The sequence below is a fragment of the Eubalaena glacialis genome, chromosome 17, assembly GCF_028564815.1.
Source record: "Eubalaena glacialis isolate mEubGla1 chromosome 17, mEubGla1.1.hap2.+ XY, whole genome shotgun sequence".
Taxonomy (NCBI): Eukaryota; Metazoa; Chordata; class Mammalia; order Artiodactyla; family Balaenidae; genus Eubalaena; species Eubalaena glacialis.
Genome location: NC_083732.1, coordinates 88,809,702 through 88,831,037, shown reverse-complemented (window position 1 = coordinate 88,831,037; position 21,336 = coordinate 88,809,702). Strand labels below are relative to the sequence as shown.

Sequence of the window (21,336 nt, the reverse complement as noted above, 5' to 3'; positions counted from 1 at the left end):
CACTCCAGCTCTCCCCTGCTCTGTTCGGCTTTCCATCCGGCCTGTGCTCCTCAGCTCTGCCCCTGCAGTAGGTGGGATCTGCCCTCGCCAGCTCTGGCTCTCCCAGTCCAGTCCCTTCCTGCGGGTGCCTTTGGCAGGGACCCCGTCTCCCTGGGCTGCCCGGTGCCCAGGTTCCTCCTGGCTCCCCTCCCTTTAATGTCCTCCTGCCCTCAGTGAGGTTCCAGAAACACTTGTCCGCACTCTCCTTGTCGCTGCCTCGTGCAGAGGGAGGAGCTCCCAGGCCCACATCCTTCTCTTGACCCCGCCTCTGCCTCCTGCTCTGTGCCCAGGCCTCAGTTCCATGCTCATCACCAGGCCTGCTGGCACACCCACGACCCTTCCCTGCCAGCTCGGCTCCTTCCTGCTTCCTGCTCTTCCCCCTCCAGGTCTCAGGGGCTCCTGTGCTCCCACTGCCAGGCCAGCTTTGGGGCCTTTGGAACATCCCCCTTGGTAAGACAGCTGCTGAGCTTTGGTCCTGGGGCTCTCTCCAGGGGCCCCGGAAGAGGCATGAACCCACAGGGCAGGCAGGACTGAAGGGGAGCTGGGGAGGGGGTGCTGGCGAGCCCCCCAGAGGAGGCAGCACCACCCAGGAGTACCAGCGCAGGCCCAGAGGCCAGCGTCCGAGGTGAGCTTTAATGGCTGTGCGCCCAGGTGCGGGCCACGGCGAGCCAGCGTCACCAGATGAACATGGGCTTGCCGTCGTCGCGCGCCAGCTGGCTGAGGCAGGAGAGCAACAGCAGTGCGTCAGTGAGCACGCTGGGGTGCACGGTCTCCACCAGCACCCGCTGCAGGAAATCCACGGTGTAGGAGCCGCCCTCGGACGCAGCCAGCTCGGGCCGCTCCCGCAGGATGCCGTAGGCGTTCACCAGCTGCTCCGTCAGCGCCGGGTGCACCCGCCCGTTGTAGCCCAGGCTCTGCAGCCGGTTCATGATGCTCGTGTAGCGCTGTGTGAGGGTCTGGCACAGCTCCTCGTCCAGCCTGTGGTCGCTGGGCTTCAGGGAGGCCTGAGGGGACAGCAGCCGTCAGGGACCTTCCCGCCCCACCGCAGCACAGAAGCAGGCAGGCCAGTGAGGGGCGATGGAGGCCCAGGGGCATGGCTGTGGGAGGATCGCCATCAGAGGGAGTGTCCTCAAGGGAGGTGTCCTGGAGGCCCTGAGAGAGACGCCTGTGGGCTCTAGGGTGAGGGGAGCCCTGTGGGCTGAGCCTGAGCAGAGAGGTTCCAGAGGCCCCATCACCTGCTCCATCCACCACCAGGGATTCGGACTGAGTGGGGGCCACAAGGAACTGGGGACAGAGAGCATGGCTGGGGGTGACGAAAGACGAGGGGGCCTCCCAAAGCCCCCAGGGTTGCCCGACCCAGAAGACACCGCCGCCTCCTGGGTCCTGCCCTGCTTCCTCTCAGTCTTTCCTCCGGGCCCCCTGTCCCAGCACCCCAGGCTGCCTCCTCAGCACCCCGTGGCCTGCACACCCCCCTGCGGGAGTCCCTTCCCACCCCTCATGCTGCACCGACGACCCCAGGCCCAGAGCCAGGGCCCTGAGTCCCAGCGCTGGGGGTCTGCTGCCACCGGGTGCCGGCTCCCAGCGCCTGGACCCGGGGTCTGCCAGCAACCGGGTTGTCTTTGCCTACGTCTTCATCACCTGTGACCTCCCTGCCAGGCCGAGCTGCGTCCTGCAGCGTCAACCCCTCTTCCCAGTCCCTCCCTCCACTGCCTTCTGGGGCCCTCAGCTTAGTTTCTGCTGTAGCCATCTTGAAGTTCTTCATAATTCTGAACAAGGAGCCCTGTGTTTTTGTGGGCACTGGGTCCTGCAAATTTGGTATCTGTCACTGGTACTGCTGCCCCCAGGCCTGCAAAACGAAGGTCTGAAGTGTACGTAGTGGGACAGGGTCTTTCCCCGCTAGAGCCCCCCCTGCAGTTTCCACTGCTCCAACTCCCAGGGCCAGGGCGCACCCGCAAGGCCCGAATCTGGCCCTGCTCACCCTCTTCCCGCAGTTCCCTAGACGTCCACCAGGCTGGCTCCCAACCTGCTGGGGATGCCGGGACAGTCTGCTCAGGCATCGCCCTCTCCGGGAAGGCCGCCCTGTCTGCCCCCTGGATGGTCATGTGAGCAGAGCACCAGGCTGATGCTTGGGCTCAGCCAAAGTGAGCCCTGACCTCTGGCAGGGGCACCCCGAGCCCTAGGCTCAGCACCTTTGCTGTCTGGTGACTCTAGGACAGGCCTGTCTTCCTGACCTGGGCACCTGAGTCTTCTTCTTCCATTTGCCTGTTTCCAGGCCCCGGTGGGACAGACTGCAGGAGCTCAGCCAGCATCTGTGGGTGAGCAAGCAGACCCGCGGCTGCTCACACCAGGGCGACCCAGGGAGCAAACCGGTGGGTAGCGTTAAGCCTTGGCCCCTGCGGGGGCATCGACAGCCGTCACCTGCTCACCCCCAGCCATGGCTGGGCTCCTGCTGTGTGCCAGGCTGGGCACATGGCGCTTAAGACATGAGCAGGGGTCCGACGGGGGCACATTTACGCTGAGAGACAAGGCCAGGGCTGCCCCTAGGAAGTGACCCCGTGAGAGTGGAGGGCGACAAGGGGGGGGGAGTGGGGAAGAGCGGGACAAGCACCCCCACAGCACGGGAGCAGCGGGTGTGGGTCCCCGGCCCCAGTCCCCTCAGCCTTCCCCTGAGAAGCTGCAGGCCTGAGCAGAGCACGGGGCCGGGGTGGGTGGGCGAGCGGAGTGCCCTGTCCTAAAGGGCCGGAGACGCCTGGTGGGCTTTGTGGTTTTAAGCGATCGTGCTAACCGCTGGCAGGGGATGGACAGAAGCCGGCAAGAGAGGGTGAAGGGTTCCGTCCATCCATCCTCACTCTGCACATCTCCTCCGAGCCCTCCCGGTTCAAGTGTGAGCAAAAGGCCCTCCGAGTTTACAGTGAGGACGCGGCCCAGGAGAGGGATGGTACTGTGAGCGCTGCCGCTGGGGAGGGGGTCCTGGAGGGAGAGGTCGCTGGACCGAGGCCTGAAGGACAAGGACAATGGAGGGAAGAAACTTCCAGGCTGAGGAGCAGCATGCATGGCATGGAAGGTGCCAGGACGCCGGGTGCAGAGCAGGGCCCCCGGGAGAGTCGGGTTCAACGGCCGCCACCACCCTGAGTGTGAGCCTCGTGTTCTCTGCCGGGACTGCAGGAAACAGCACCGCCCGACAGCGCTGCTGTGAGGACAAAGGAAACGTCTCCGGGGGTGTCGAGCACAGCACCCGGGCCGGTCAGCTCTGCTGCATGGGGGTCACGTCTACAGGCGTAGGAGTAGGGAAGGAGGGGCGGTGAAGTTGGCCCCGGTGAGCCCGGGTCTGGGTGGGGAGAAGAAGGAGAGGCAGAGCTCCTGACGGCTTTTCTTGTTGACTGAAGGCCTCCGAGGGGGAGAGCGAGCTCCCCGAGGGCAGAGACTGTGTCTGGCGCCTGCTTGGCGTATTCTGAATGCTTGACGCTAGCCAGGCCTGAATAGGTGCAGCAACAAGGCTAGCTGTGGGCCAGTCAAGGCGACAGCAGTTTGGACCACGGGGTAGGAGTGGAGGAGAAGAGAACGTAGATGTGGATGTGGACGTGGAGAAAATCAGAGTGGATGGGAAGCATCTTTACAGCGCGAAGCCACAGGACCTGGTGTTGGAGGGGATATGGCGGGGGGCGGGGGCGGGGGGAGGCACATAGACTCACACCTGCGAGACCCAGCACACGTGCTCGTCACGCAGTCTTTCCATCCTGGACCACACGCAGCATCGACCATGTGCTCAGTGAAAGGGGAAATGGCGGCAAATGTCAGAGAATCAGTCTGGTACGGCCCTCATTCTCCAAACACAGGGCAGGTGTGTTAGAAGCCAACACTCACATGCAGCCAAACGCCCCGCAGATGGTGGTCCTGACTGACTCAGGGGTTAGAGAGGAAATGCAATGTAGTTCGTGAGATATTCAGACCTGAACAGCCCCACACCCACCCCTCTAGCCTGCAGGGCTGCAGCCAGAGTGCCACCAGACTCAGGCTGGAGCCTTGCCAGACATAGCCGGGGCTGCCAGGAGGCTGTCGCTTTTCCCAACCAGCCTTAAACAACAGAAGCCTCCCGCTCTGCCTGGATCCTGGAACAGGATCCACGCTGGCTGGTGCTCCCCTGGTACCGGTTGCTGAATATTTTGAACATCTCCCTGACTAGAAGGAACTTCCTTGTCCTAAATGTAGAAACAAAAGAGATGTAAAATAAAATGATTTAAGAGCTCAACCCAAGAAAGAAAAATAAAGCAAAGCTAAAGGAAGGAGAAGGAAAGAAATAATAAAGAGCAGAGGTGAGGAAACACAGCCTGAAGGACCAATAGGATGAGCAGAGCCCACACTCTCCACTGAACAGGGCAGCGCCTCCCCCTTCTTTTAGGTAATGAAATGCCCAGCTGAGACCACCACGTGTCCCACCATCCTGCAGGGGGACCTGATGTCACTAAGTCCGAGCCAAGGGGAAGAGCCTCGGACTTCGAGCACCAACCCCCAGGCCGAGTCCCAGGACGCGGGGACCCTGGGGACCCTGACGTGTGCGAGGGGCCGGTCAGCAGGGCCCGACACCCCTGTGGAGAGATAAACCTCTGGCTTATTGAAGCCATGTATTTCTGTCACAGAAACTTGGCACGATCTCTAAAAAAGTAGCGAAGCTGCAGAAGTCGTAAACAGCAAACAGAGCAGCCCAGTGCATTTATAAACACCAGGGATGCAGTGTGGTTTATGAGCGGAGCATCTTCTCATGTGTATCAATATGTTAACAGAAAAGGGAGGGGGAAGAAAACTGTGTGATCATCTCAGTGAGAGAGAGAAACAACATTCTAAAAAATTCAGTATTTGTTCATGAGTAAGAAAAAAACCAACTCTGAACAAAGGAGGAAGAGGGAACTTCTTCACCTGATGTGGCAGATGCTGAATGTGGCTCACCTGGCTTCTGTCCTAGTGCGTTCCAGCACCTTCCTGAACTCTAAGAGGCTGGACGCTAAACATCACCTATTCCAGACTCCCCTGTGGCTTAGGTACCCCTCTGACCTGGGTTTCTGCCCAGCAAGTGCAGGTGGGTGGACCTTGTCTCCTGGAGGAGACAGTGCATGCAGGGGACTGGGCTCTCTGGAGAGTGCACTGGCTGTGGCGCTGGTTCTTCGGGGCAGCTGTACCAAACTGCAGGCATCCGGCTAGGTGTCTGCATGCTGTTCCTGGGGCAGCATGACAATGGCGTGTTCACTAGGAGACTCCCTTGCTGTGCTGGCATTTTTACTGGCTGTATAGCGGGCAAGCCCAATTTGGTGTCCTTCCTGGAGCCTGCCTGAACACCTAAACATTTATAATAAACCCCTTTCTGCTTATATCAGCTTGTGTGGATTCTGTTATGTGCAACCAAGGACTCTGACTGATTTGTCGAAAGAAGATCTGGCAAAAAGCCTGGAACACATATCATACTTAACCGGAAGACTAGAAGTGTGTGTTTGTAATCAAGTCAGAAACAAGATGAGGTTGCCTTATGATCTGCTTTTAAAAAGTGCTATATGGGACTTCCCTGATGGTCCAGTGGGTAAGACTCTGAGCTCCCAATGCAGGGGGCCCGGGTTCGATCCCTGGCCGGGGAACTAGATCCCACATGCATGCCGCAACTGAGTTCGAATGCCGCAACTAAGAAGTCCACATGCCGCAACTAAGAAGTCCACATGCCGCAACTAAAAGATCCCGTGTGCCGCAACTAAGACCCAGTGCGGCCAAAATTAAAAAAAATTTTTTTAAAGTGCTATATGATATGATTGTCTACAGAGGAAAGCCAAAATGATATGCAGGCTATCAGAACTAGTGAGGGGGTTTGGCAAGGTAGCTAAATAACAAATCATTACACAGAAATCAAAAATGTTCTGGGCAGGCCAATGAGTTGGACTCCAGAGAGCATCCGGGGGGGACCATGGGCAGGACTGAGGTACCACCCTCAGTCACCCTCACACTGATGCAGCTGGACTCAGGGTCTCCTAGGACAAGGGTGCAGAAAGGAAGGGAGCCAGAGCGTCTCCCATGGAGCAGATCTTTGTGTTTGGGTAGAAGAACTGACAGGCACGAGCACTGGGATGACTTTCAGTTGAGCTTAAAAGATGGCATAACTGTCTGCGAACTTACAAAAAGTAGATAGCCACGCTCTATGCAAAAAGTCAGCGAGTTCTTATTGAATATCGGGTTCCATTACAGTTTTCAGCGTTAAAGCTGTACGGCATTCGGGAAGCAAAGGACCCCGGTTGGACGACACCAGGTTTCACCTGGTTTGGTGAATCTAGGTAGAATTTAGGGGTTCTAGCAACCACCAACACTGGAGTTCAATGTGCAGAGAAATAAAGAAGATGTCTTGATGAAGGGAAGTAAAAGGCTGGGCAAAGTGGAATTAAATGCAGATAGGAATCAACAGATGATCCAGCCAAGTAGGCAGGATGGCTTGAGACCAGGAAGCATCTTCATGATCCTCAGGTGGGACCAGACCTCAGTCAACCTGCAGTGGGCCCTACAGAAGGCCAGTCGGGGGGTATCCTGAAGACAACTTCTGTGCGGGTGGGCTGCAGTGGAGCAGCTTCCTGGGAACAAGGGCAGCAAGTGTATGATCCTGGCAGCTCTGGTCATTGCTGGATGAAAGGTGAGTGGGACCAGAGGCTGTGGAATTGGTGACGGTGGCCGATGGGCAGAATGACCAGATGAGTGTTGTGGTGAGAACCACCAGCTCCCCAGAGGCCGCCAAGGTGGAGGCTGAAGCACAGGCTCAGGGGCACCAAGTTCCTCGACCTCCTTAAATACCAAAAAAATTGCCTTACGTACATTCTGCTTCCTTTTCCTGCCTCTTCTCTAAAGAGTTGCCATTTAGTGCCGTGACTTGAATTCTCCGGCATAAGCAGTAACTCGCAGGCAAGGTGAAGAGCAGCGTGGAAGGGGAGGGCTTGCACAGCCCACGCCCTCCCGGAAGGTGTGTCTTATCCTCCGAATAAACAGCAGTTTCAAACAACCAGAAACCTCTCGCCACAGTTTGATGTCTAACTTCTATGTGGGCAACTAGACTTTCACTTATGATTAAGTGTAGTCTTTGCCAACTAGATATCGGATGCAGCATTTTAGAGACATAAATGTTGTGCTTCTCCCGCGTCATCTGCCAATTTTTAAATAGCCGCTGCCAGGCTGCACTCATGGCACAGCAGTGGTGGCGGTGGTCCAGGATAGGAGTCAAGGGTCGTCAAACCCAACATGGCCAAAGTTGGCCCCGCTGACACGAGCAACACAGGGATAGCCAACATGGCAAAGATGGGAAACTTCCCCAGTTCAACCTATAAACCAATGAAAAACTAAAAATTTGAACTAGGTTTTTCTTGGAACTTGACAGACTGATCCTAAAATTCATATTGAAGAGCGAAGGGCCAAGAGGAGCGATGACGACCTGGAAGGAGAGACGCCCAGGCTCCCTGGGCCTCCCAGGATTAGGACACTGTCACCTGGGCAGGGCCAGACCTGCAGACCTGGAGCCCACACTTGTGGGACTGGGAGAGGGGACCGAGGCGGGGCTGGCAGCTCCAGCCTTAAATGGGACTCGAAGAGTACAAACAAGAAAGGAAAACGTGGGACTTCCCTGGCGGTCCAGTGGTTAAGACTCCGCGCTTCCACTGCAGGGGACGCGGGTTCTACCCCTGGTCGGGAAACTAAGATTCTGCATGCCGCGTGGTGCGGCCAAAAAAAAAAGAAGAAGAAGAAAATAAAAAAGGAAAAGGTGGATAAAAAAGGTGGATAATTTCGGTCTCATTAAAATTAAAAACCTAACCAAAGGACACCTTAACAAAAGGAGAAGGCAAGCTCAAACCGGGACACAGATGAGCCCACTGTAACTGGACGTGACTCCTGCCCACTCACAGACCCAGAGCCACAGTCTATCCACGGATAAGGACGGCCAGAGAGGAAGGGGCCGGGAGCACCGAGGGCTACTTCGCGAGGGAAGAGTAAACGGCTGAAGGGCCGCGGCGCAGGCGCCCGCCCCCTGCCCCCCTTCCCCCGCTCGACCCGAGTGGGCGTGTCGGTGGGGAAGGGCGCGCCCCAGCTCATCCTGCCGCCGCGCAGCCCAAGCCCCCGACGGATCCCACTCCTCCGTGCCGCCTACACGTGGTGGCGAGGAGACGCGCTCACGCGTGTTTGGGAAACACCGTCCTCTGTGTCCCTCAGTGGGAGTGGGCTCAGTGGACGGCATGCTGGGAATACGGAACGAGCCCGGCTTGAAGACCCCGGCCACCTGGCCGCCAGCTGCTCAGAGGCTCTGAGACCTGCCTCCCCTGCGCCCCCCAGTGACACTTGAGGACTTGGACAGGGCGAGGGAGAGGCATAAGGCGTCAGCTCTGCCAGTCTGGGGAGGACCCGTGGGAGTGGGGCCTGGCAGACCCGAGGCCATTGCAGTGGCAAAGTGGGAGCTCACAGGCCTGGCAGTGCTGGGGCCCCTCTGCTGCTCTGCCCTCTGGGAAGGCCACCCGTGTGGCTGGGACCACAGACTCCTGCTGCCAGATGCCGTGGACACCTGCTGGCCACTAGGACTGAGCACGGTGCTTCCTCCGTCCCAGGGTGCCCGCAGATTCTGATGCGCTCTGCCTAGCGGGAGTGCAGGGGCCCCCAGAAGGCCATCCCCATCCCTGCAGGTGGCGGGGCAGGCCCTCAGGCGGTGAGTGGCAGATAGGCACAACACACCTGGATGATCTTCTCCGGAATGTTGGAGACCGTGAAGCCGTAGAGCCGGACACGCTCGGGGAAGATGCTGGACAGGATCCTGCGGTCCAGCTGGAAGGCGATCTCCCCCACCAGCCTCTCCCAGGCCAGCTGCTTCGACTCTGGGGACAACAAGGGGTGGAGGGAGTGGTCAGTGACCGTGGTCAGCAGCCCAGGGGGGTGCCTGGGAGGTCTCCAAGGGCAGCCGAGGAGACCCCAGACTCGTGCTGACCTCGGGAGCTGTCAGGGAGCTTGCCGCTCTTCCGGGGGGCTAGCTTCCGCTCCAACTCCAGGATGCCTTTCCGAGACGGCTCTGCCACGCGTGGACCCCGGGTGTCGTTGACTGAAGCCGGGGAGGACGAGGCTCGAGGCGGGGAGTGGGGGTTGTGTGCAGGGCAGTGGAGGGTGGGCGAGGGCCGGGTCGGGGAGCAGTGCGTGCGGGCGGAAGGGTGTGGGGTGCTTGAGGGCCTGTAGCTGGTGGCAGCTTGGGGGGCGGGAGTGGGGGCAGAGGCGAGGACGGTGATGCTGTGGGAGGTGGCCGAGGCAGGGGCAGAGGCAGAGACCGCTTGTCCCTGGGGGCCACCAGGCTGTGTCCGGGCGTCTGGGGTGCCATAGGAGAAGGCTGTCGCAGGGCCGGGTGTGCCCGTGGGACCGACAGGCGTGGAGGTCTGGATGGGCGCACCCACAGATGTCATGCTGGGGGGCTCCGGCTCCTGGGCGGGCTGGGGGTGCTCAGCGGAGGGTGGGACTAGCGACGTGGGGGAGGGGCAGAAAGGAGAGGAGGAGGATTAGAGCGAGGCAGGGCCAGGGCCTACTAGCCTGGCAGGAGTCCCCTCCCCCTGGGCCCCCCGCTGCCCCTCCCCCCTGCACCGGTTACCTTCGTCGGTGGCAGCAGGTCCCCCACCCGCTGAGGGATGGGATCCAGAGGGGCATCCTTGGAGCGGCTCTGCCAGCCACACCCTTGGGGCCTCGGACAGCACCAGATTGCTCATGGGATTGGCCGGAAGGTTCTGAGAGACACCTAGGGGAGCAGCCGTGGACGGGAGCAGGGGGCTGCTCAGAGAGAGGACCACCGAACCTGTTATAGGGGCCGTAAGGGGGCTGCTTGGAGTCAGGGAGCCAGTCGAGGGCAGGCCCAGGGAGCTGGCCAGTGTGCCCGCCAGGGGCACTGCCACGGGGCTGGCCAGGTGGCTGCTTGGATTCAGGGGGCCAGTCGAGGGCAGGCCCAGGGAGCTGGCCGGTGTGCCTGCCAGGGGCACTGCCACGGGGCTGGCCAGGTGGCTGCTCAGGGGGCCAGTCAGGAGGCTGGTGAGTGGGCTGCTCTGTGAGATGGGCTCCAGGCCGGGCAGCAGCGTGTTGAGAGGGCCCATCAGGGCGCTCACGACGGGGCCTGCCGCGGGGCTGGGCTGCGGGCTGTTTAGCACGTCGGCCAGGGGCGCCAGAGCCACAATCCCCACTTCTTCCAGGACGGGTTCGTTTGCTGCTGCCGGGGACGGGGGCAGGAAGACACCTGGGGGACACAGAGAAAGCACTGAGACCCCAGGCTCTCTCCGTACCGTGGCAGGGCCTGGACCAAGATGCCCATGCCCCTCTGATGAGCTGACCGACTCTCTCTGAGCCTCACCTCTAGGCGGGCGTCTGTGGGGCTGCTCAGTGGACCCCACGTGAGGGTCTGGCCCCTCATCCCTGTCCTCCGAGGGAGCCCGGTCCCTCCCAGGATCGCCTCTGTAAACGCCGGCCCCCCAGCCACCAGGACCTTCCACGCTGCCTGTCCCTCAGACGGGCCCACTGCCTTGAGCCGCTGACCCCTCGCTGAGGAGAGGAGGGTCTGAACACGTAGGTTGCCAAGTGGACCCCTCTGTTCCCAGGTGGTGGGGGAGTGGGCCCGGGCCTCCTGACTGCCGTCCTCTTGGGGACAGCCGAGCCTCACTACGTGGGGGACCCTCAGGGAGGCCAGAGCTCAAAGCTGCTGGGAGCCTCCCGTGGAGCCCAGGGTGTGCCCGGCCCCCGTACAGGGCCCCCGCCTGCCTGTCGCCGGGGTTGCAGGCGCAGGAGGGGGTGTTGCTTCTCCCCTGCGTGGGGCCTGGGAGCCCGTTTGCTCTTGGGTTCCTGAGGAGACTGCCCTCAGATGACCAAGTGACTGCTGTTTGGGGGAGAAGGCCCCTAGGGAGGGTGCAGGAAAGGTTTCTGTGAGTGTGCAGTTTGATTGAAAACTTCCACATTAAAAAAAATAAAAGCAGTACAGGCTTATTATAGGGAAAGAATGGAAATACAGAAAAGTCAGAAAAGATGAAAACCACTGGTGGTCCTGTTATCACACCGTCCGTCACATAGCAAAGCTCCGCGAAGGCTTGAAGACTTTCTGCACGTGTTTATGTCGCTCAGGGGCTGGCGAACCCCTCTGTAAAGAGCTGGTGAAAAGAGCTCCAGCTTTCCTGGCCATCCGGCCTCCACTGCAGCTGCTCCGCTCTGCTGTCACGGCTCCAAAACAGCCGCAGACAGCACGGAAACAAACACACGTGGATGCTTGGCGACAAAACTTTACTTATGGATGCTGATATTTGAATTTCATGGACTTAGTGCATGTCGTGAAATAGCACTCTCCTTTTGATTTTCTCTCCGCTGTTTAAAAAGGTAAAATCCATTCCTAGCTCCCAGGCCACGCACACATGTGTGGTGACTGTGTATGTTGCCCGTGTCCTTATGTGCCCCGCCTCTTCATACTGGGCCTGCACCATGGCTACCTTCAGCATCACCGTTCTTGGAAAACAGCGCTTATTGTGGCTGCGGTGGTGTCCATCTTGTGCACGTGCCATTGTTTATTGAGCCTATTTCAGCTGTTGGGTGAATCAATTGTTTCCAGTTTTCCCAGTGACAAAAATTCTACTATTTAAATCTTTATTATCTTTCCCCCCAAAAACAGACATTTTAGAGGTTCTTAACGCACACTGCTAAATCTATCCACTTGAAGGCCCCTCAGAGACATCTGACATTCCCTGAGAAGTCCGGGACTTGTTACACTGATGCTGCCCTGCACAGTGTGTGCCAGGATGTCCTGCCATTTATTTTTGTTTTAAGTTTCGTTATTTTTTCCCAAACAAATAACTTAAAATTTCAGAATCAAATCAACCAGTCTTTTATGATTTCTTGCTTTGGCTTTTTTGGGTTTTTACTTTAGGATTGAAGAGACAGTGAAGCCTGTGGCCCAAAGGGAAGTGTCCCACGGAGAGGAACAGCGTGAGGGAAGGAGCAGCCGGCGTGGCAGAGAGGGGCGACGGGGCACGGAGAGCCGCCCGGGGCGTTTGTCCTTCTCAGCCTGTCTCCTCTTGGCGGAGCCTAGGGTCTGGATGACATGGGAAAGGACCACTTGGGCAGCGTCTTCAGGACTTGGGAGAGAAGATGGTCCCTGCACGGCCAGGTCCTCATGGTCTCTGAGACCCAGGGGATCTGGTTTCCATCCCACTGATGTCCCCACCTCCACTGGTGTCCTCAGTGTCCCTCGAAGACGTCCCTGGGCGTTGTACCAACTCACCATCTCAGGCCATTTTCTCCTCCTCTGTCCCTCCACCCAAACACCGGTCGAGCGGCCGGTGACCCCGCGTTGCAGAACCCAGCACGCGCTCCACGGGGCTCTTCTTGCAGGTGGCGGGTGGTGTCCACGCAGCGGGACGTTCCTCCCTGTTGAAATCCCGTCTTGGTTTGGCATCCAGGTTCCCGGTCACCCAGCTTCCTCCAGGTGCTTCTGGGCCCACATCCTCTGGCCCTGGGGGCAGCCCCAAGGCCCACCTAGAGTCTGCTTCTCCTCAGGAGCTGATGCAGCTCAGACGCTCGGGACCAGCGCAGCCTGCTCCCTCTCCGGCTGCGCTCCGACTCACATCCCAGTGGCCTGACCCCCTTCTTCCCGGGGCTCTGCTGGGGACTCTGCCGCCCTGGCGTGCCGGCAGCCGACATCTTTGCTCTTTCAGTGGCTCAGGCCTCAAATGGTGCAGCCTCAACACTTCTCTTTCAGGAGCCCCGAGCATCCCATCCGTCTGCAACACCTTCAAGTACGTATATCCAGAATTCAGCACGTGTGCTCCCCCCAACTCCGGTCCATACCGACATTACCCTGCCTGGATTATTGCAGGAGCCCCCTGGCTTGCCGCCTGTTTCTGGCCTTTCCCCTCAAACATCAGCCAGACTGTTCCAGTTAAAATGTCCCCCTCTGGTTAAAATGCCCACCAGCTAGCTCACCGTCTCACTCTGAGCACTAGGCTGTTCCGTGTCCCCCGTGGCCTGGCTCGTCATCTCTCTGTCTTTGTTCTCCTGGTCTCCCCCTGGCACCTTCAGCTTCAGCCCCTCGGACCTCCTTGCTGTTCCTCAAATGCTCCGGCACGCTCTTGCCTCTGTCTTTGCGTTGCTGTTCCTTCTGCCTGGAACATTTTCCCCGTGTGCACAGCTGGTCGCGTACTTCCACCCGTCCTTTCAGTTGTGACCTCTTCAATGAGCTCTTCCATCCCAAATCACCAGTTTCCTTCACCCCACCTGTTCCTTCCCCTTCTTCTGGACTATTTCCTCCTTAGCACTTATCTCTCTCCAAGATACTCTCCATTGACTTATTGGTTTGTCCTGTTTCCCTCGATTAGAATGGAAGCTCCGTGAGGGCAGGGCTTTGTCTGTTTGCTGCTGTTTCCCAGTGCCTAGAACAGTACTTGGGCCACAGAAAGTGTTCAATAAATATGAAGAACATGATGTATATATGAGCACAGATAAAACTTGATGATTAAAAAAGGTCAGTATAGGATTATCCATAGAATGACCTTATAAACTGTGACCACTGAGACAGCCATGTGAGATCCAAAACTCAATCAGGTAACAGGTAACTATCTGAAGGAGTTGTGTGGTCCTTAGAATACAAAGAGTGCAAGATTCATCAGCAGGGTCTACAAAAATCAATTGTATTTCCATACACTTGCAATGAACAATCTAAAAATGAAATTAATAGCATCAAAAAGAGTAAAATATTTAGGAATAAATTTAACAAAAGATATGCAAAACTTATGCTCTGAAAACTATAAGCATTGTTGAAAGAAATGAAAGAAGATCTAAATAAATGGAAAAACATCCTGTGTTTATGGATTGGAAGACTTAATATTGTGAAGATGGCAATACTCCCCTAGTGATCTACAGATTCGGTGAACTCCCTATCAGAATCCAAGCTGGCTTCTTTGTAGAAACTGGCAAGCCAATCCTAAAATTCGTAGAGAATTGCAAGGGACCCAGAATTGCCAAAGCAATATTGAAAAAGAAGAAAGAAAACTCTCACCAAAGTGTACACCAGAAATTAACACAACACTGAAAATCAACTATACTTCAATTTAAAAAAAAGCAAGAGGGCTTCCCTGGTGGCGCAGTGGTTGAGAATCTGCCTGCCAATGCAGGGGACACGGGTTCGAGCCCTGGTCTGGGAAGATCCCACATGCCACGGAGCAACTGGGCCCGTGAGCCACAATTACTGAGCCTGCGCGTCTGGAGCCTGTGCTCCGCAACAAGAGAGGCCGCGATAGTGAGAGGCCTGTGCAACGCGATGAAGAGTGGTCCCCGCTTGCCACAACTAGAGAAAGCCCTCGTACAGAAACGAAGACCCAACACAGCAATCAATCAATCAATCAATCAATCAATCAATAAGAAAAAAAAAGCAAGAAAAGAAAAAGAAGAAAGTTGGAGAACTAACTTTCAGATTTCAATACTTAATACAAAGCGACAGTAATCAAGACTGTTTGGCACTGGGATAAGGAGAGACAGACAGACCGATGGAGTAGAATAGGGAGTCCAGAAATAAACTCATGTATTTACGGTCAACTGATTTTTGACAAGGGTGCCAAGAAAACTCAATGGCGAAAGAGTAACCTTTTTAAAAAATTGTGCTGAGACTACTGGGTATCCACATGCAAAAGAATGAAATTGAATCCTTACCTCACACCTTATACAAAAGGTAACTAAACAGATCAAAGGCCAAAATGTAAGAGCTAAAACTATAAAATTCTTAGAAGAAAACATAGGGATAAATCTCCATGACCTTGGATTTAGCAGTGGATTCTTAGATATGACATCAAAACCATGAGCAACAAAAGAAACAATAAGTTGGATTTCATCAAAATTAAAAGTTTTTGTGTTTCAAAGGACACTATCAAGAAAATGAAAAGACAGAATGGGAGAAAATGTTTGCAAATCATATATTTGATGAGGGACTTATATCCAGAATATATAAAGAACTCTTACAACTCAATAATAAAAAAAAGACAAATAGTCCAATTAAAAAATGGACCAGGGACTTCCTTGGTGGCGCAGTGGTTAAGAATCCGCCTGCCAATGCAGGGGACACAGGTTCGAGCCCTGGTCTGGGAAGATCCCACATGCCACGGAGCAACTAAGCACGTGGGCCACAACTACTGAGCCTGCGCTGTAGAGCCCACGAGCCACAACTAATGAAGCTTGAGTGCCTAGAGCTCGTGCTCCGCAACAAGAGAAGCCACTGCAATGAGAAGCCCATGTACCCCAATGAAGAGTAACCCCCGCTCGCTGCAACTAGAGAAAGCCCGTGCACAGCAGCGATGACCCAACGCAGCCAAAAATAAATTAAAAAAAAAAATGGACCAAAGGTCTGAACATACATTTCTCAAAGATGATATACAAATGTCCAAAAAACACATGAAAATTTGCTCAGCCTCATTAGTCATCAGGGAAATACAAATCAACACCACAATGATATACCACTTCACACCCACTAGGATGGCTATAATCAAAAAGTCAGCTAATAAGTATTGGCAAGGGGTGGGAGGGAGGCTCAAGAGGGAGGGGATATATTTCTATATATAGCTGATTCACTTTGTTCTACAGCAGAAACTAACACAACATTGTAAAGCAATTATGCGCTAATAAAATAAAATAAAAAAATAAGTATTGGCAAGGATGTGGAGAAATTGGAATGCTCATACATCGCCGGTGGCGGCGTAAAGTTGTGTAGCCCCATTGGAAAACAATCTGGCAGCTCCTCAAACAGGTAAACATAGAGTTAGCATATGATGCAGCACTTCCTCTCCTAGATATATAGTCAAGAGAAATAGAAACATACATCCACACAAAAACTGATACATGAATGCTTATGGCATCATTATTCATAATAGCCGAAAGGAGGAAACAAAAGTCCAAGAACCAATGAATGGATAAACAAAATGTGGTAATCCGTTAACAGAATATTATTCAGCCATAAAAACAACCTTCCCCACATCCCGCGTAGACGCACTGACTCATCTACAGCATGGATAAACCTTGAAGACATTATGCTAAATGAAAGAAGCCAGCCACAAAAGCCACTTATATATGAATCCAATTATATGGACTGTCCAGAACAAACGAATACATAAAAATAGAAAGTAAATTAGTGGTTGCTTAGAGTTGAGGAGGGTTGGGCAGTAGGAGTGTGATTGCTAGAGGGTTTGTTTTGGGGGTGATGAAAGAGTTCTAATATTGATTGTGGTGGTGTTTGTACATATCTGTGAATATACCAAAAAACATAAAATTGTACACTTTAAAGGAGCGAATTTATGGTATTTGAATTATATCTTAATAAAGTTGTTAATTAAAAAGAGATTCAGGGCTTCACTGGTGGCGCAGTGGTTAAGAATCCATCTGCCAATGAAGGGGACACAGGTTTGAGCCCTGGTCCGGGAAGATCCCACGTGACACAGAGCAACTAAGCACGTTCGCCACAACCACTGAACCTGCGCTCTAGAGCCCGCGAGCCACAACTACTGAGCCTGCGCTCTAGAGCCCGCGAGCCACAACTACTGAGCCTGCGCTCTAGAGCCCGCGAGCCACAGCCCAACCACTGGACCTCCAGGGAATTCTCATGAACAGGAGTGTTCTGAGCCAACAGGAGCCCCAGGTCGAGCCTCGGTTTAAGAGATTTCAGTCCTATAGCTTTGCATTGTAATGCAAAATGTGCAAGTGATTGTTTTAACCTTATAATTTATATTTTGCTGATTTAGATTTATGAGTTGAAATGTTCCTACGTACTTTACTACATACAGTATTAGAAACTTAAAAGAGAACTTAGATTCACTGCATCTATATGGGTTTTTTTTAGCTTTTTAAAATAATTAATTAATTATTTTTTGGGCTGCGTTGGGTCTTCGTTGCTGCACGTGGGCTTTCGCTAGTTGCAGTGAGTGGGGGCCACTCTTCCGTGTGATGGCTTCTCTTGTGGAGCATGGACTCTAGGCGCGCGGGCTTCAGCAGTTGTGGCACAGGGGCTCAATAGTTGTGGCGCGCAGGCTCAGTAGTTGTGGCGCACCGGCTTAGTTGCTCCGCGGCATGTCTGATCTTTCCGGACCAGGGCTCGAACCCGTGTCCCCTGCATTGGCAGGCGGATTCTTAACCACTGCGCCACCAGGGAAGCCCTATATGTTTACTTTATGCATAAGAATTATTTGGGTCCAGGAAGGTTCGTTTGTTACATCAGACTATTGAAGCTAAAAAGAAAAGCAAATGTCTTAGATCTACAAATGCAGTTTACAATGTTTTAACCGTTTAAGTGAACTTGTGATTTCCTCCCGCCTGCTCCTCACAGGGGCAGCTCCATCCTTCCCGCCGAGGCCGAGGGCGGGACTCGGGAGGGGCCCCACTCTGGTCTCCCGCCCCTCGTCGCGTCGGTCAGGACGTGGCCGCCACACTGTCCTGCACTCGGCCGCGCCCTCGCGCCTTCTCCCTGGCCGGCCCTCGGGCTCCGGGCTGCAGAGCCTCCCCAGCGGTCCCTCCCGGGCCTGCCCACCGCCCGTGGCCTCTCCGGCCTCGGAAACTTCCCTCCGCGAGGACGTCGGCCCCGCGAGGGACAGGCCGGGCCCACACCCGGGCAAGGGCGGCCCGGCCACCGAGACCCCCCGGTCCACGCGGGAACGAAGGCGGGGGACAGTCAATGTGGCGGGGGTCGAAGTTGGCGATCGGAGGAGGCGGGGCGCCAAGGAGGGCCCTGACGGGGCGGAGCCCGAGCGTAGGGGCGGGGCCAGAGTTGCGGCGCCGCTCAAGGGGCGGAGCTGGCGTAACGGGGCTGCCCTGAGGGGCGGGGCCTGAGGTTCTGGGCGGGAAGGTGTTGCTTAAGGCCGGGCTCGAGGAGGCGGGACGGGTGAGCAAAGGCCGCTAGAGCCCAGGGTTCCAAGAGGTCTGGGGCGGCGGCAGGTGAGAAAGAGAGGGGGGATGGTGACAGGTCCTGAGGAGGGGACTGGCCCTGAGGTGGGGGCGGGTTCTGAGGGGGGACAGAGGTCCCAAAAGGAAGGTGGGTCCTGAGGGGGTAATGGGGGCGGTTCCGACGGGGGACAAGGGTCTTAAAAGAAAGGCAGGGCGGGATGGGGTCCTGAGGGGGGAGGGTTGTGAGGGGGTGGGTTCTGAGGGTGGACAGGGGTCCCAAAAGGAAGGTGGGTCTTGAGGGGGGATGGGGTCCCCGGGGGGGTGGGTTCTGAGGGGGGACCAGGGTCCTAAGAGGAAGGCAAGTCCTGAGGGAGGGCTGGGGTCCCACGAGGGATGGATCCAGGGGGCTTAGGGTCAATCCCTGGGGTGGGGTGTAGGGTCAGGGGTGGGGGGTTGGGACTTGGGGGAGGATGGGTCCTGAGGCGGGGACAGTTCCTGAGGGGAGGAAGGAGGCCCTGATGGGGTAACGGACCCTGGGGGTAATGAAGGCGCTGGGACTGGGGGGAGGGGGAGGGAGGCGGTGAAGAGCAGGGCTGGTAAAAGCCCTTCGGAAAAGAGGAAGAAGGCTGCTCCCCGCCTAAGGAAGCTTCCACCAGCCTGCAGCCCCCAAGAGGAGACAGAGGGGGCAGCAGGGGTGGCGGCCTGGGAGGAGGGTGGGCTTAGGTGAGGAAGGAGGGGGGAGCGGGGGAGGGTGCCCAGCAGAAAGGGCAACGGAAGCCCTGCTGCCCACCTGCCCTGACAGCCTTTCCCAGCCTGGCCACCTCTGGAGGGAGGAGCCAGCGTGGGGGGCGGTCCCTGTTTTAGTGGCTTGAGCCCTCAGTGCCCTCAGTGCAAGCCCTCCTCTCCTCTCTGCTCCAACTGCCCCGACTCCCCGCGCATCTTCCGGCTGCGAGACATCCCGGCACGGCCCAGTGAGTCCCTGAGCCCTCAGGAACAGGAGGCCCTACAGGCCTAACCCATCCTGGCTCCACCTGCCACCTGCCGTGTTCACAAGGCCAGCGCCTGAACCTCGTGGCCTTTCTCCCCTGTGAAATGAATCCAGCCAACAGCCAACGTTTACTGATTTCCTGCCGCGCAGGTCACCCGCTCTGACCACAGAGGTGTGCCTTCTGCCATCACTGCCAGCCTCTCTAGATCTCTGGTACGCTGACCTCTATTTTCTTCTCATGTGACAGCCCGGCTGGCGTCCACTTCCTTCTTTGATGTGCCCAGGCTCTTGCTGACTGGCCCTTCGCTCCCCCTGCCTGCCTTCCCCATGTCGGTCCCCACCCCCGCCAGCCAAATGCTGCTGGAGACGGTTGGTGGCTGCTGCCTTCATGGTCCACACATGCCGGCATCATTTGGGCCCGTTACACACCTCCCCGCTTCCCCTCTCAGTTCCTCCTGCCATCTTCACTCTATTTCAGACTTTCCCCGTCTTCTTCTCTCCACCCTGACTCTCAGAGAATGACATTTTTCCAGAGGAAAACTGAAGCCATGGCTCTGGAGTTTTTTTAGCTTCCCGCCTGGCATTCTCACTCACCCTTCCTCCCTCCTTCCTTTCCCAGACAGTGGAGGAGATGTTCTTCCTTCAGTCAAGGCAGCCTCTGCTCTGTAAAGTATTCCTTTTCTCTTTCGTATCTTCCCTTTCCATAGAAATAAACTCAGGTCTCTGCCATCAGGAAAAGCAGCTCTGGATGCCAAGCCCCTCTCCAGCTAGTGCCCGCCTCCAAGCCCTACTTCATGAACGAAGTGTCAGCCATCTATTCTCTCCATTTTCTCACTCACTCTTCACCTCACTCCGCGGGCCTTTCCTACTTACAGTCGGGTTGAAGCTGCTCTAGCCAAGGTTACTAACGCCAGGTCATCAAGCACTTTGCTTGCTCGACCTCTCAGGCAGCCTTCATTTTGCTGACACTCTGTCCCCTTCGAAGCTGTCTCGGCTTCTGTGACATTACACTTTTGAGGTGTCCCTTGTCTCTCTGAGTGCCCCTTTGCCAGCTTCTCTACCTGTCTTGACTCAGGACTTGTCCCCAGTGTCTTCTCACTGTTCCTCTCTCTTTCCAGATCGTCTCACCCTTCCTGCGGCTTCAGTGATCAATGATGACTCTTCGATCTTTTCTCTCTAGCCCTGACCTCTCCTTTGAGCCTCAGGCTCATACCTCCACTGCCTCCTGGATGCTCCAGGTGGATGTCGTGAGAACGTCTTAGAGTCAGTTTGTCCAAAGTACAACTCGTTCTCTTCCTCCAAGACTGAATTTCCTTCTCCCAGGTTCACCCTGGCCAAGAGCGCAAGTGGAGGCTTACATATGATATGTCAGTTAAAAGTTATCAGTCAAGCTAACGAACTGTTAAATTATGTTCCATCTGCTTACCTGACAAATAAACCTTTGTAACAACCTGGAAGGTCAGGTTTGATTTTAGGACTCTTGTACTCCCTGGAGTTCTGTGCCAGAATGTGGTGGCCTGGGGAGCGCTGGTCCCTGGCCAGCTTCTGTGTGAACGCCTCTAACTTCTTTGCCCATTCTTCTGTCTCACCCTGCCCCATACCTCCTCTCCAGCCCCAGGGCTGTCACACACTAATGATTTCAAACCTCAAGCTTCAGTCCTGGTTTCTCTCCTTGGTTTCTAGACTCCGGTGGTCAATTGCCTTCTGGCCACCTCTGAGTGGAGAGGGACGGGGCAGGGGGCTGAGGGTGCTGAGGGGGGGAAAGGAGGGGGGAAGCTGAGGGTGGGTGCCGTATTGGGTCCAGTGGGGCAGCACCTTTGGATTCTAGGGCTGGGAAATTCTCAGTCTGTGGAGCTGCTTGGAAATTCACCTGAGGGGAGGCGTGCGTGGGTGGGCAGGGACTCCTGCCATCAGGTGAATGGGGCTGGTGCCTAGTTTTGTCCTTTTATCCTGGTTGTCCTATGTCCTCGCCCTCCCCTCACCCGGCGTTTGTTGCTATCTCCGCCCTTCTCTCCACGATTTCCCGAGACCCCAGCACAGAGTCTCTCCTCTCGGGTGCAGTCTCACCCTTCCCTCCCCGCTTTTCTTGAACTCAGGCCTCTTGCAGTTACCCTGGTGTTGAGGAAGGCCGGTCGCTGCCTCGCCCAGCCTGCTGCTGAACCCGCTGATGCCCAGGCCACCCGCCTGCATCTTGATCGCCGACTTGAGCTCGTGATTCTCCCGAATGAGCCGCACCAGCTTCTTCAGTTCCTCGTTTTCCCGCACCAGCCTCTCAATCTGATGCCGAAGCCCCTCATAATTGGTGAGTAGAGACATGCCCCAGGGCAGCGGGAAGGGTGCGGCCCTCAGCAGGGCGCTGCACCTGGAGGCTGCCCAGGGCCCGGGGCCTCGCC

At 56.1% G+C, this 21,336-nt stretch overlaps 1 protein-coding gene and 1 long non-coding RNA gene across 2 annotated transcripts in view; one reads left to right on the top strand and one right to left on the bottom strand.

Annotated features, from left to right (window-relative positions):
- Positions 1 to 713: 713 nt before the first annotated feature.
- SPATC1 (spermatogenesis and centriole associated 1) lies at positions 714 to 21,259 on the bottom strand. Its single transcript, XM_061171952.1, has 5 exons — positions 21,049 to 21,259; positions 9,668 to 10,300; positions 9,023 to 9,538; positions 8,773 to 8,912; positions 714 to 1,043 (listed from the first exon to the last, which is right to left on the bottom strand). Exons 1-5 carry the CDS (start codon positions 21,257 to 21,259, stop codon positions 714 to 716), a joined length of 1,830 nt encoding a protein of 609 aa, XP_061027935.1.
- LOC133077232 (uncharacterized) overlaps positions 17,947 to 21,336 on the top strand; it is a 19,487-nt gene continuing 16,097 nt past the window's right edge. The window contains exons 1-2 of the long non-coding RNA XR_009697691.1: positions 17,947 to 18,006; positions 21,040 to 21,245. This is a non-coding gene — a long non-coding RNA (uncharacterized LOC133077232). The remainder of the gene's footprint in view (positions 18,007 to 21,039; positions 21,246 to 21,336) is intronic.